General features: G+C 37.8%; 1 protein-coding gene across 1 annotated transcript in view; it reads left to right on the top strand.

The window, feature by feature from the left end:
• The window catches only part of cxadr (CXADR Ig-like cell adhesion molecule), a 94,921-nt gene extending 82,901 nt beyond the window's left edge, over nt 1–12,020 (top strand). The window contains exons 6-7 of the mRNA XM_057820221.1: nt 231–369; nt 8,451–12,020. Coding sequence (XP_057676204.1) covers nt 231–369; nt 8,451–8,730 — 419 coding nt within the window. The 3' untranslated portion in view covers nt 8,731–12,020. The remainder of the gene's footprint in view (nt 1–230; nt 370–8,450) is intronic.
• The last annotated feature ends 1,163 nt before the right edge of the window (nt 12,021–13,183 follow it).

The following is a 13,183-nucleotide window of genomic DNA, read 5'->3' as shown; positions in this document are numbered from 1 at the left end:
TTGTAAAACAAAACGTTTTTAGGAAAGAAGTATGACTTACCGTAAGCTAAATGTGTTAGCAGAGGGAAGTTCGATTAGATTTGCTGTGAATTTTACAGTTTTGTTCTGACTTTTAAGTATTCAAAGTTTTATATATTATATTAATCGCTTGATTGACGATAACGATGCGCCACAAAGAACATATTTCCATTTTCTTAATCAAACCGTTGGACGTTTTCTCTTGTGCTCAGCCCCCAACACTGCTGGCATCATCGCAGGAGCCATAATTGCTGTACTGCTGATCCTCATCATTATTGCTATCATTCTGTTCTGCTGTTGCCGTGCCCGCCACAGGAAGAAGTATGAGAAGGAAATCTGCAATGAGATAAGGTATACTCACTTACATGTGGGATTTGGTTCACTGATAAGTTTAGAGTGATGTACAGTATACAATGGTGTAGATAGTAGGACTGGGCGGATTTAAAATGGAAGATTGAAAAATAATTGAGGTTGATCTCTGTGATCAATTTGTCAACAGTCCAGTAAAACCGAAAGTGATAGAAGAAAAGTATTTTATTCTTAGTCATTGACACCTTAAAACATTCCATTTAAGAAACAGTTATGGAATTATCTTTTAAAAACTATGCCCTTCAAATGGTGTCCTCCTGCATGAATGCATTCTTGAAATTTGCTGTTGACCACTGTTGAAAAAAACGGGAATTTTTGCATATTAGCAGTAGGGATGTGACAATATATCGAAAAGGTGATACAGTATATGTGGACACTTTGTAGTCCAAAAGGTTATCGATATCCTCCCAGCACGAATTGATACTGCATATTCTGTCACTGTTTAAAAACCCAAAAGGAACCAACCGGTTGCTCCCAAAATTTCCATCTGAATAGTGTCTACATCAGCTCACTGGCTGCCATCAAATCAATGAATGGATGTGCCAGAATTTTCTCCAGTTAAATGTGGCGAAGACAGAAGTGATCATTTTTGGGCCAAAAAAGGAAAGGTCAAAGATAAGCAGGCACCTTAGCACAATGTCACTTACAGCTACAAATCAAGTCAGAAACCTTGGCGTAATTATTGACTCAGACCTAAAATTTGATAGCCATCTAAAGTCCGTCACTAAATCTGCTTATTACCACCTAAGAAATATAACCAGAATTAAGGGGCTTCTGACTCAACAAGACATGGAAAAACCTATTCATGCATTCATTTTCAGCAGATTGGACTATTGCAACGGTATATTTACGGGTCTTGAAAAAAAACCAGTCAGGAAGCTGCAGCTAGTACAGAATGCTGCTGCCAGAGTCCTCACAAATACAAAGAAGCTGGACCACGTTACACCGGTTTTGAAATCGCTACACTGGCTTCCAGTGAGTCAAAGGATAGACTATAAAATACTACTGCTCGTCTACAAAACACTTAATGGCCTTGGACCAAAATACATGCTTGATTTGTTAGATTCCTATGAGACATCTAGATCACAGATCACAGATTGTTTGCGAGTGGCAGAGTATTTAGTCATTCAGTGGTGTTAATTTTACGTTGGTTTATTTTATGTTTGATAAACTTTTAACTACTCTGTAGTTTAATGTTTTCTTTAAAACCACCAGTTTAAACAAACAAAGAAAAAATACAATAGAAAAAACACTATCTCTAGTTTATAAAACTGCAGATGTGCAGCAAAAATAAATGCAAAAAAAAAATTAAATGCATAATATCTGCCACGTAATAATAAATCTCAGTGATTAAAAGAAATGGAATGTCGTCAGTCTGGTATAACATTAAAGTTGCAAACGTTTCCGCTGCAAATGGTGGTGTGAAAACGACAAGGGAACATGAACGAATGGCGAGTAAATAATGGAACAAAGTCAAATGTAATAACATATGAGATATAAAGTGACATAAATTGCAAACCAACATGACAAGCACCATTTGTCATACTACGTGTGACTAGTAATTTCTCTCCATCGGAAGCAGGCGCACATTTCTCAGGTTGGATTGCAGTTTTTACCAGCTTCTAATGATTCTTCTCAACACTGAGACACACATCAAAGTCTACGCAAACACACCTACACACAAACACATATACGCGCTTCCACCCACCATGAAAATGTTGTTTTTCTCCATCAGCGTTTTTTTTTTTTTTTTTTTTTAACCACTCCTCAAATAAACAGCTGTGGTAATCAGTTTGAAAGCTTTGTTTGCTCTGTGGATCCTGTGTCATGTCTGCTACCGGCCCCACCAACACTCCCCCCCCACCACCATCCACTTCTCCATCCGGCCCTGGGGCTCTTTGCAACTAACGGGCTTACTATCACTCTGCTGCCGACCGAATCTGTAAGACCACAATGTGACACTGCTCACACTGTAGGACAAAGAGGATTAGACCGCTGGTCCTGTCTAGAACACACAGGCGCACATTTGGTGAAAAACCACCCCATGATGCAATGGACAACACAAGCTCCAGCCCCTCCGGCTCTGTTTGGTGGAGCATTTAACTGGATTAATGCTGCTTATTAGCTGTTAATGTGGCTGCAGAGGGAGGAGAGGGCATGGCTGTTTTTTGCTCACTTGCCTCATACTCCACAGGGCTTTTGCAGCAGTACAGACGTTGCCTCCGTCCAAACCTACTCATCAACTAAATATTTAATCAATGATTTGTTCTCGGTCTTTAATGAGTCAAAGCGTGGTGCTCTTGAAATGACCCATCTTCTTAAGTGTTCACTGTTGTCCTTATTATGAAAGCAGACCTAAACTAATGGCAGCAATGTCAAATTAATTTTCATTTGAGGACTGATGGGCTGTTTGGGAATGACCATTTGATTACATTTACTTGATTGTCTTTGTGGAAAATGAAGATTTAAAAAAATGAATGTTTCCTCCCTATCTTGTTTATTTTAAACAATTTAAAGTGATAGTACATGCATATTTGATTTTATATACATTTTGAAGTACAGGTACCGTAATTTTTGGACTATAAGCCGCTACCTTTTTCCCTCATATTGAATCCTGCGGCTTATAGTCCCGTGCGGCTTATTTGTTGATTTATTTGGGTTAATAGGTAACACTTTATTTGACAGTGGTGTTATAAAACTGCCATAAGACCGTCATAATTATGACATGACACTATCATGGGTATCGAAGTGCCTGTGACACGAAAAAGCATGTTTATTTCATAATACACGCAATATTTTATGCTCCTGAATGAAATGGACCGCTTGGATGTGTGTGGAAATAATCGCTATATTTTAGGGCTGCAGCTATCGATTATTTTAGTAGTCGATTAATCGATGAACTAGTTAGTTCGAATAATCGAGTAATCGGATAAGGAACATAAAAAATTAAAATGCCTGACCTCAGCCTCAAACGATATTTAAAAAAAAAAAAAAGAGGATCTATGTACAACAAAAGAACATTTAGCTAGCTTACATAGCAACAGGACGCTATCTTAAATGCTATAAAACGTTAACTTTTTTTTTTTTTTTTTTACAATGCTCTTAACAAATAGTTCACACATATTCTCACAAAAAACGGCTAAATATACCCATAAACTACTTTACGAATGCATTAAAAAAACATTAGCTAAGACAAAAACTTAGCTTATGTTGGTCTTAACAAGGAGCAGCTGGATTCAGTCACGTGAAATGAGGCAAACTAGAGGGCAGTGTACCCACCCGAATCAATAAAACTAAATGCAAACACTTTCAAAACAAACCATTGGAATGCCACTTTAATTAAACGAATACTCAAAGCAGCAAAATTTAATTCGAATATTTTTCTGTAAGTTAATCGATTAATCGTTGCAGCACTACTCTATTTATTTAGTTTTTTGAATCCCGCAGCATGAAAATGACTGACTTCCGGCAACAGTCTCGAGTTGAGAAAGAGGGCGCTGTGACATGTATGGAGGAAGGAGTCCTCTTCACTATACAGCCGTACTGTTGAATGATAATGACTAAGGATTCCGCTGATTTTGCGGATTAATACGTTTATTTTTCGCATCACGCCAGCCAAACTGCTGCAGAAAAATCTTGCTGTACGAGGGAGAGGGGTCTGCGCCTTTTTGGGGTTTCAAAAGGTTCCCATTTACCGGTGGATTTTGGCCAAAACAAGACCTACTACTGTGGGACCATGGGACTTACGAGGAAGTGAGAAAACATGGTGTTTTGTATTATGTCAAATACTGGGATCATTTTAATATGTAGGTGGCTTGCATTTTGTGGCTGACATGCTCCTTGTCCCCTCGGCCGACGACCAGCGGCTTGCTGCACATACCCCCGCCGGGAGAGCACTATACTCGGCTTGTTTCCCTGTTCACGTGCCCGGTGTTCTGTCAAATTTTCCACCCGATCAGAAATTGCAACTTTGTGCTTAAAAATAACTGCGAATACAGCAATTACAAAGTAAACACTACAAACTCTCTTTAAATAAAGGGCTACTTACGTTTGATCACAGATGGGAATGTAAAAAGCTCTTCTTATACACATTAGCTGCACGGAAGAGAAATGACATAAACCCGATTTAGGTGGCACACAATATCGTTCGGAAGGTGCGACAGTAAAGGTGAAGTCGACAGTTTTGACCATTATGGAGTAATTTTGCCATGTCGTCTTGAATAAGTGCATTTTTATTATTTCATATTCCATTTAGCACAAGACTGTTATTTGTCATGACCATGTCATTTATTTAGCTATTGGGGAAAATACTTGGATAAAAAGAATATTCTGTAAAAATTTTGGAGTAGAGAGACTGAAACAATGACATTTTGTGGCTCTCTTCGTCGCGTTTTCCTCGTTGTGAATAATTCTCCTTCAATGGGCTGCATACTAAATCAGATGAAATCGCGACCCTGCTGACGTCATCCACCTGTTGGGGACGCTAGAGCCCTATAATGGTAGGCGTGGCTAACCGGCAGATTAAAAGACTAATTTCTCGTCATCTGCGCTTTGCTAAATAATTGTATAGTCGAATCGTCTCAAAATATGATTCTAATTCACATAATAATCCTATTTAAGACTTTTTTTTCTCCTGTCGTACGCACTTTAATGTATGCTTATGACAGATGCCATTATGTGTCATCCGGCAAATTATGTCACTAACTCCATTTATGTTAAGCTCGGATCTTTTATATCCATTCAAAAGTGAGATAATTTGCTGGATGACACAAAATGATGTCTGTCATAAGCATTCATTAATGCTCATGGTAGTGTCATGTCATAATTGTGATCGTCTTATGACGTATGTCTTATGGCGCTACTGTCAAATAAAGTGTTACCAAATTCCATAACTAGCAATTAATGGAACAACTAGAACAGTACTTGAAGAAATAATTAGCACATAACATGAATTTTGTATTTACATATATAGCGCTGCAATGCATGCTTGCAAGCATGTTGGACAACAGCAGGTGGGAGCAGAGGTTGACTGTCTCCCCCAAGAGAACAGCGATGGCCAAATAAACCTTCTTGAAGCAATGAAGCTTTGTAGGTTCAAAGCTTCATGGTGGTTCATTTGGTCTTATGACAGTCTTATGATGCCACTGTCAAATAAAGTGTTACCGATTAATATGTTTTGGTGTAAATAACCCATAATACAGTATGGACAGCTGCGGCTTATAGTCCGGTGGGTTATCTTTGAACAAATGCCGTTTTCATGTCAAATTTGGTGGGTGGCGGCTTATAGTCAGGCACGCCTTATAGTGCGAAAAATATGGTATTACCTTTTATTTGTTGTTATTATTTTTGAGGATATGAATGGTCTGGATCATTTGGCAGTTTTGCATTTATGGCTCAGAAGTACGGTGGCCCTGAAGTACACAACGGCAAATCAAGAAACACAATGGCACATCACGTAACAAAAAAAACAAAAAACAACAAAACAAAAAAAAAAGCAAATCACATAACAAAACAGCAAATCACATAACAAAAAAAAAAAAAAAAAAATACACAACGACAAATCACATGACCAAAAAAAAAAAAAAAAATTTTTTTTTTAAACACAACGACAAATAAAAAAATGGAGCAACAAATCCAAAAATGAAATTACATTAAGCAACAGGAAGAGGTGGGTACCAGTCAAAAAGTATACTCATCGCTGATTGGACAAATCTACCGTTAAGCGTAGGTACTGATAAACTAGGAAGTTATTCCGCTTCTGGTGTGGTATATGAAAATGAGTATTAAAAGACGTGAATTAATAAATCCATCCATATATCTTCAACTTTGGATTTGTCATTGTGTTTTTTTTTTAATCTATTATTTATTATTTGTTGTGTTTTCTGAATTGTTTTTTCGTTATGTGATTTGTCGTTTTTTAAAAAATTTTTGGTAATGTGATTTGGCATTTTTTTATTTGTTTTTTGTTGTTATTTGCAAAATACATTAAATTCCCAAGTACAAACTATTTCAAGTCCAATGAAGTTGTGGGGTTGTGTAAAATGTAAATCAAATCAAAAGGGAAGATAGGTCGGCTAGGGGTATGATATAGAGCAGTTAGTGAGTTTAGTTGCGAACTTAGTGTTACACAGTTTAAAAAAAAACAAAAAAAAACGCCTATGTAACGTCACAGATATTAGCTTTTGAACTTTGCTCCGATAACAGTCCGTTTTCTCTTTGGATTAAGGTCAATGATTTCCAAAAACAATTTGAAATGTGGACTCGTCTTAGCAGCACACTTTTCAGCTTTGCGCCATTCAATCTTGATATAAACTTTGGCCTAAATAAGTTTGTGTGTGTTTTGTTGATACTGTATATGCCTTTCAGATTGCATGGTAGTGTTTTGATGAAGTGACTAGATGCAGAGGTTTCTCTACTGTAGATCTTTTTGATGATTTTGTGGACCGTAGATGATGCCATTTCTAAATTCATTCCAAATGTCAGTTGAGGATCAACATTTTTTTCAAACCGTTGGTCTTTTTTGGAATCTTCACTCCAGGAATACTAGTGTTCTTCAAGACCCAGGGATGACTTGGAGCTAAAATGAGTGAATATTTGACCCCACAAAAAAATAAAATGTTCATTTACTTTAAAAAAAAATGATCTGATGTTTGTAGTGATTACGAACTGAATTTTTAATTATTCTGTTTTGAAAATTCAAATGTCACAACTTTCATCACAACTAGATTTTGTAATTAGCGTTCCCAGTACTAAAACACTTTTATTAATCTGTAGATGCAAGGCTGTCAGAATAACTTGGGTTTGCACCTGAGCCCCATGATTTGATTTTGAGGAGCTGTCGACAGTAAAAATATTTAATGCTTTGCAGAATAAATTTTAGGAGATGTAAATGAAAGAAACAAGTGTTAATGCCTGCACTAATATTTATTTTGGCTCACTAACTTTTTTTTTTTTTTAGAAAGAGCATTAAATACAAATACAAAATAAAATATCTGAGTGTTTCTTTAAACTATGTAGAATTGCACTTAACATTTCACAAGAGCAGTAAATGCATTTAAAACTAAAATACCTGATCTTAGACTCAAATGGTATGAAATATAAATAAATGAGGCTCTAAGTACAACAACAAAAAAAACTGTTGGCTAACTTGCATAGCAAAAGTCCGCTAGCTTAAATGTTTTAAAATGCTAACTTTTTCAAAGCTCTTAACAAGTTGTTCAAACACATATTCACACAAAAAACTAAATACAACTCTAAATTACAAATGCATAAAGAACATTAGCTCAAACAAAAACCTCCTTTATATTGGTCTTAACGGGGAGCAGCTGGATTCAGCCATGTTAAATGAGTTATGTCATATTCACCGTTGCCACCAGAGGGCAGTGTATCCACCCAAATCATTAAAACTAAATGCAAACACTTACAAAACTAAAAGACTGCAATTTCTGGAGAAATTATTATGGGGCTTTGATATGGGGAGATACAGATCTTGGCCCCGCCCAGGTTGATTTGGGGACATTTCGGGGACCATATCAGGTCACTTCCTGTTGATTTAGTGACATTATGGGGGACAGTTACTGTTGATAAATGAATGGGAAATTTGGACATCCATGGCCGTCAATGGCATCGACTTACATATGCGTCAATGGAATCCAAGTACATTGGCATCAATGGAATTGACATGCATGGCCGTCAATGGCTTTAACCAAAGTAAATGCCATTGGAAATTAATGTGAAATTTGGACATCCTGTTGATTTTGGGACAGTTTTTTTTTTTTTTTTTTTTTGTCATTAAAAATGAATGGGGAAATTTGGACGTCCATGGCCGTCAATGGCATCGACTTCCATATGCGTCAATGGAATTGGGGATATTTGGGGGACACGACCTATTGATATCTGGTCATTTCCTGTTGATTTGGGGACATTGTTTTTTTTTTTTTCATTGAAAATGAATAGGGAAATTTGGACGTCCATGGCCGTCAATGGCATCGATTTACATTCACGTCACTGGAATGGAATTTTTTTCTTTGTTGTAAATGTGCCATATTGTCTTGTTTCCTCAGAGAGGACGTGCCGCCTCCCAAGAGTCGCGTTTCGACAGCGCGCAGCTTTACCGTGGGCAGCCAGCGCTCCTCTCTGGGCTCCATGTCGCCCTCCAACCTGCACGAGTACGCCCTGAAGCCCCAATATGACAAGATCCCCTCGTCAGAAGAAGACAGACCTCCGAGCCACACCCCTAGGCCACCGCCGACCGCTCCTAGGATGGCAGGGCCCAACCTCAGTCGCATGGGGGCCATCCCCGTCATGATCCCTGCCCAGAACAGGGACGGATCAATTGTTTAATGTGGCCTCCTTTCGCAAAGGGACTGTACAACAGTGAGGAGGGAAGAGATGAAGGGAGTGGGTCAAAAGCCACCGCTTGCCTGACTCGGCTCTTCCATACAAATGAGAACTTACTCCTCCAATGAAGATCTGACTGCTGTGGTGCTGAGAAGAGAATTGAATTATATACCGGAGGTTCACACCAGAGCACAGACAATTTTTTATCAGTCACAATTTAGAACCATTTATGAATTTTACTTCCTGGACTTTCTTGCTGAAACATGAACTGTAGCAGAGTGGTCATTATAGAAATTTATTGTACATAATTGATTTTTTTTTCAAGGAATAGTTGGGCCCTTGATTTAAAGATACTGTATGTTCAGAACTGATACAGCTGTACGAATGTGTGTGTGCGGATAGAAATACGTATCTGTGTGGTTAAATGAACAGTTCAGCCTAACAGGATTCATACTTGGCTCAATTTGTAGCTGGGAATGGCATGGAAGTGACAAATGGCATTCAGGAAATTAGCAAATTTCAAACGCTATACAAAGGGGAAAAAAACTGCAACATGAACACAAATGACCAAAGCAGAAGTAGTCAACCAGTAGAAATCGCTGTATGACGCTAGCTTTAGCGGCTAATGTTAGCTGCTAAGTGTGAGCTAATGGGATCACACTTCTGTTGTAGTCTCCCTTAGCACTAAGCACACACTAATGTCTGACTGGATAACGTTAGCGGCTAATGTTATACAATGATCGCTAATGTCAATTTGCAAATTTCAAACGCTTTATAAAATAAAAAAAAAACTGCAACGTGAATGCAAAATGACCACAACAGAAGTAGACTTGCAATGGAAGCAGACTTACTGTATACCGGTAGATACTCTTTGGGTAGATAGTGCTTTGTGACCATCTCTGCCTTGGCTTTTCTGAAGTAGTCAACCAGTAGAGATCGCTTTATGATGTTAACCGCTAAAGTTAGCTGCTAACGTTTGCTGCTAAGTGTGAGATTATGGGATCACACTTCCGTTGTAGCCTACAGAAGCGCTAAGCACACACTTATGTCTGGCTGGATAACGTTAGCGGCTAATGTTATACAATGATCGCTAATAGCAATTTGCAAATTACAAACGCCTTACAAAAGAAAAAAAAATGCAACATGAACTCAAAATGACAACAGCAAAAGTAGACTTACAATGTTAGCAGACTGACTGTATACCGGCAGATACACTTGGGGTAGATAGCGCTTTGTGACCATCTCTGCCTTAGGCTTTCTCAACCTGTAGAGATCGCTGTATGACGTTATCCGCTAAAGCTAGTGAAGTGCTAAGCGAGTTAGCGATAGCTAAAGCTAGTAGCTAACGTTAGCTGTTAAGTGTGAGCTTATTGGATCACACTTACATTGTAGCCTTACAATAGCACTAAGCATACACTTATAGTTGACTGGATAACGTTAGCGGCTAATGTCATCCAACAATGTCTTGGATGAGGACTTTTGAAAATTTTTAAGGACGCAATGGTCACAAGGTGGTATCTACCGAAATGCTACAGATTGAAGTATTTCAGTTGCAAGTTTTTTTTCTGTATTTGTTAGGGTTTCATTTTGTCATTTTGTTTGTTGATCATTCACGTGGCTATTGGCATTTATGTTGTTTTCCCCTTTTTGTAAAGGGTTTGGAATTTGCAAATTGCCTCACACTTGATGAAATAATTTTGTTCTATCGAAAAGTATAATTTCTCCATCATACAGCAGTTTTTTGGCTAATATTTGTGTCATTTCCTATATGAAGAACCAACATTAAGAAAAATACAAATGTGCTTATGAATATTTTTGGGTTCAACTGTACTGTAAATGTGTGTAAATGGGCTTTATTTCTGAGTTTGTCAAATGTATAGTGCATTCGTTTTCTTTTACTGCCGACAAAATCCTATGGGTTGGATTGTTTTTTTTTTTTTATATAAAATGCATCTTCACTAGTTCCTGGCTAACGTTTCATAAAACGTGAGACAAAATGAGATTTGGGGACATTACAACTATTCCGTTTTAGTTCCAACAGTTTGAAAAGACCCATCCTGGACGGGAAACGCCGTAATTGGCTCGTCTTGAATGGGGGTTGAGGGTCCTCGCTTTGTGATTGGCTGGATTACCGCGTCTGGAACAAGCTTAAAAAACAATCAAGGCTGTCTTCACCCCCACTCTTGGACACATTTACCTCCTCCAGAGCCTTCAGAGAGGGGGCAGCTGGACAGTCAGGTTGACTGAGCAATTAGCTCTGAATCTGGTTGATGGCCAATAACCCCTTCGGCCAGAATCGCACACACTAGGTGTATTAACGGACAAGTGTTCATTTATCATCTGTTGCAGTAGCAGCCACCCCCCTCTGTGGTGAAGCACATGTAATCCTCCTTATGTGCAGTTGCATTCCAAAGAGCCAGGGTCTTGATTAACCTTCTTTCCACGCTCAATATGAAACCCATCATGGTTTCTGTAGCGTGAATAGATTTTTTATTTTTTTTTTGCACACCCTTGGAAGGCACGTGATAAGATTACAGCCGGCTTCATATCCACTTGGGTTGCTACTATGTCAAACTTACATATGCAATAATATTAATGCCAGATTTGAAAAGTGGCTGTTTTTTAGGGAAGTTGGAGTGGGCAAATTGTTTATGTTATGCTCCAGAGCCTTAGTCTGTTCCTTTTATAACCTTCCCCTTTAGCACAGCCATGACTGCTGGCTTCTGTTGTGCCTTGTCCCACTTTTAGCACATCCACACCACTGTGGTGGCATATGTGTGCTAACATCATCCTCAATGGCTGCTGTTGTTCACAACATGCTATCAGTCCATCTAAGTGTAGCATTTCTCGTGCCCACTCGGTGCATACAAGTTCAATAACTGATTAACTGTCTTAAACAGTCATTTTTGCGTTGACTTTCAAAAATGTTGTTATAATTTGAAGTTAAGAAGATGTGGCTGTGTTTTGTCAAAGTGTCTAAAACCCAATTGTATGAGTGACATATGGTGTAAGAGTGTGAATGTGGCCCTATGTAGAATTCCAATTTCACCTGCTGACAAAATATTGAGGTCTTAGTGGGTAGTCTCGTTACTGTCCCTCTATACGCTCAGACGTTTCATGACAACTAATATTAACAATATTAACTAGGTTTTTTTAAAACAGCGTACTAATATTGTATGATCTCTTTTTGAGTTTTGCACTCTGTATGAAATCCAATTATCCATTTTTTGTGTGTATTTTTGTGCTGTATTTTTTGAATAAAGTCATCCAGACAAAAAAAAAAATGAAGATCTTTTGTTTAATATTTGCTCACAGAATGTTAACATCTGTCCGCTTAATTTCTCTAGATGCGTGCGCTCCAGTGTGTCCACCTCCTGCCGCTTCTTCCACTATGATTAATTCTAATCGCTGAGTGAATTCCGCTTCCAGACGTGAGGTGAGGCACTTAATGACTAATTCATCAATGAATGGAGCAGGCTTCTTTTAATGCTCACTCACCACTCAGCATCCGCATAAACACTATGGTTTGTGTTTGCCAATCAGCACAGTTAAGCCAACCACTCAATGTGTCTACTATTGATTCTTTCTCAGTCACCTGCTGCTGTGGAAGTGTGGCTGTTTCTGTCTGTATTGACTTTTTTCCCAATTACCAACATTTGCCCTGTTAAGTTAAAGGGACAGACAACACCTAGCATAAATGACCTTCATGTGAAAGACTTGCTCCAGGTACCGTAATTTCCACCCTATAAGGCGCACCTAAAAGCCTTCTCAAAAGAAGACAGCACGTTTTATAATTTCATGTACCTTACCCATATGGAAAAGAAAATAGAAAAGAAAAAAAAAACACATCAATTCCAGAAGTAAATCTTTATAAGTCTCATACTATTATTTCCTCTTGAAAGTGGCCACTTTTGCACTTTTCATACAAAATACAGTAGTTAAAGGATTTGAGTAAAAACAAATAAAAAAATTATGTATGTGGTAAATAAGGACACTGTGGCAAATTATATTTTCCATCGATGTTTCATACAGTATATGTTTTCTGGATGTAAAGTGTATATATTTTGCAGGGAGATTGTGATTTATATATATATACTTTACTGGTCCTTCTCAAAAAATTTGCATATTGTGATAAAGTTCATTATTTTCTGTAATGCACTGATAAACATTAGACTTTCATATATTTTAGATTCATTACACACAACTGAAGTAGTTCAAGCATTTTATTGTTTTAATATTGATGATTTTGGCAAAAAAAGTCAAGAAAAAACAAAAATCCCTATCTCAAAATATTAGCATATCATGAAAAGGTACTCTAAAGAAGCTACTAACCTAATCATCTGAATCAACAAATTAACTGAAAACCCCTGCGAAAGATTCCTGAGGATAAGGATATTGCCTGTGCAAAACCTGTCATATGTTCCCAAATTATACAATATTGTACAAATTTACTTAG

The sequence above is a fragment of the Corythoichthys intestinalis genome, chromosome 18 (genome assembly GCF_030265065.1).
Source record: "Corythoichthys intestinalis isolate RoL2023-P3 chromosome 18, ASM3026506v1, whole genome shotgun sequence".
NCBI classification, from domain to species: Eukaryota; Metazoa; Chordata; class Actinopteri; order Syngnathiformes; family Syngnathidae; genus Corythoichthys; species Corythoichthys intestinalis.
The sequence above is the reverse complement of the archived record's forward strand: the minus strand, read 5'-3'. Positions and strand labels throughout refer to the sequence as shown.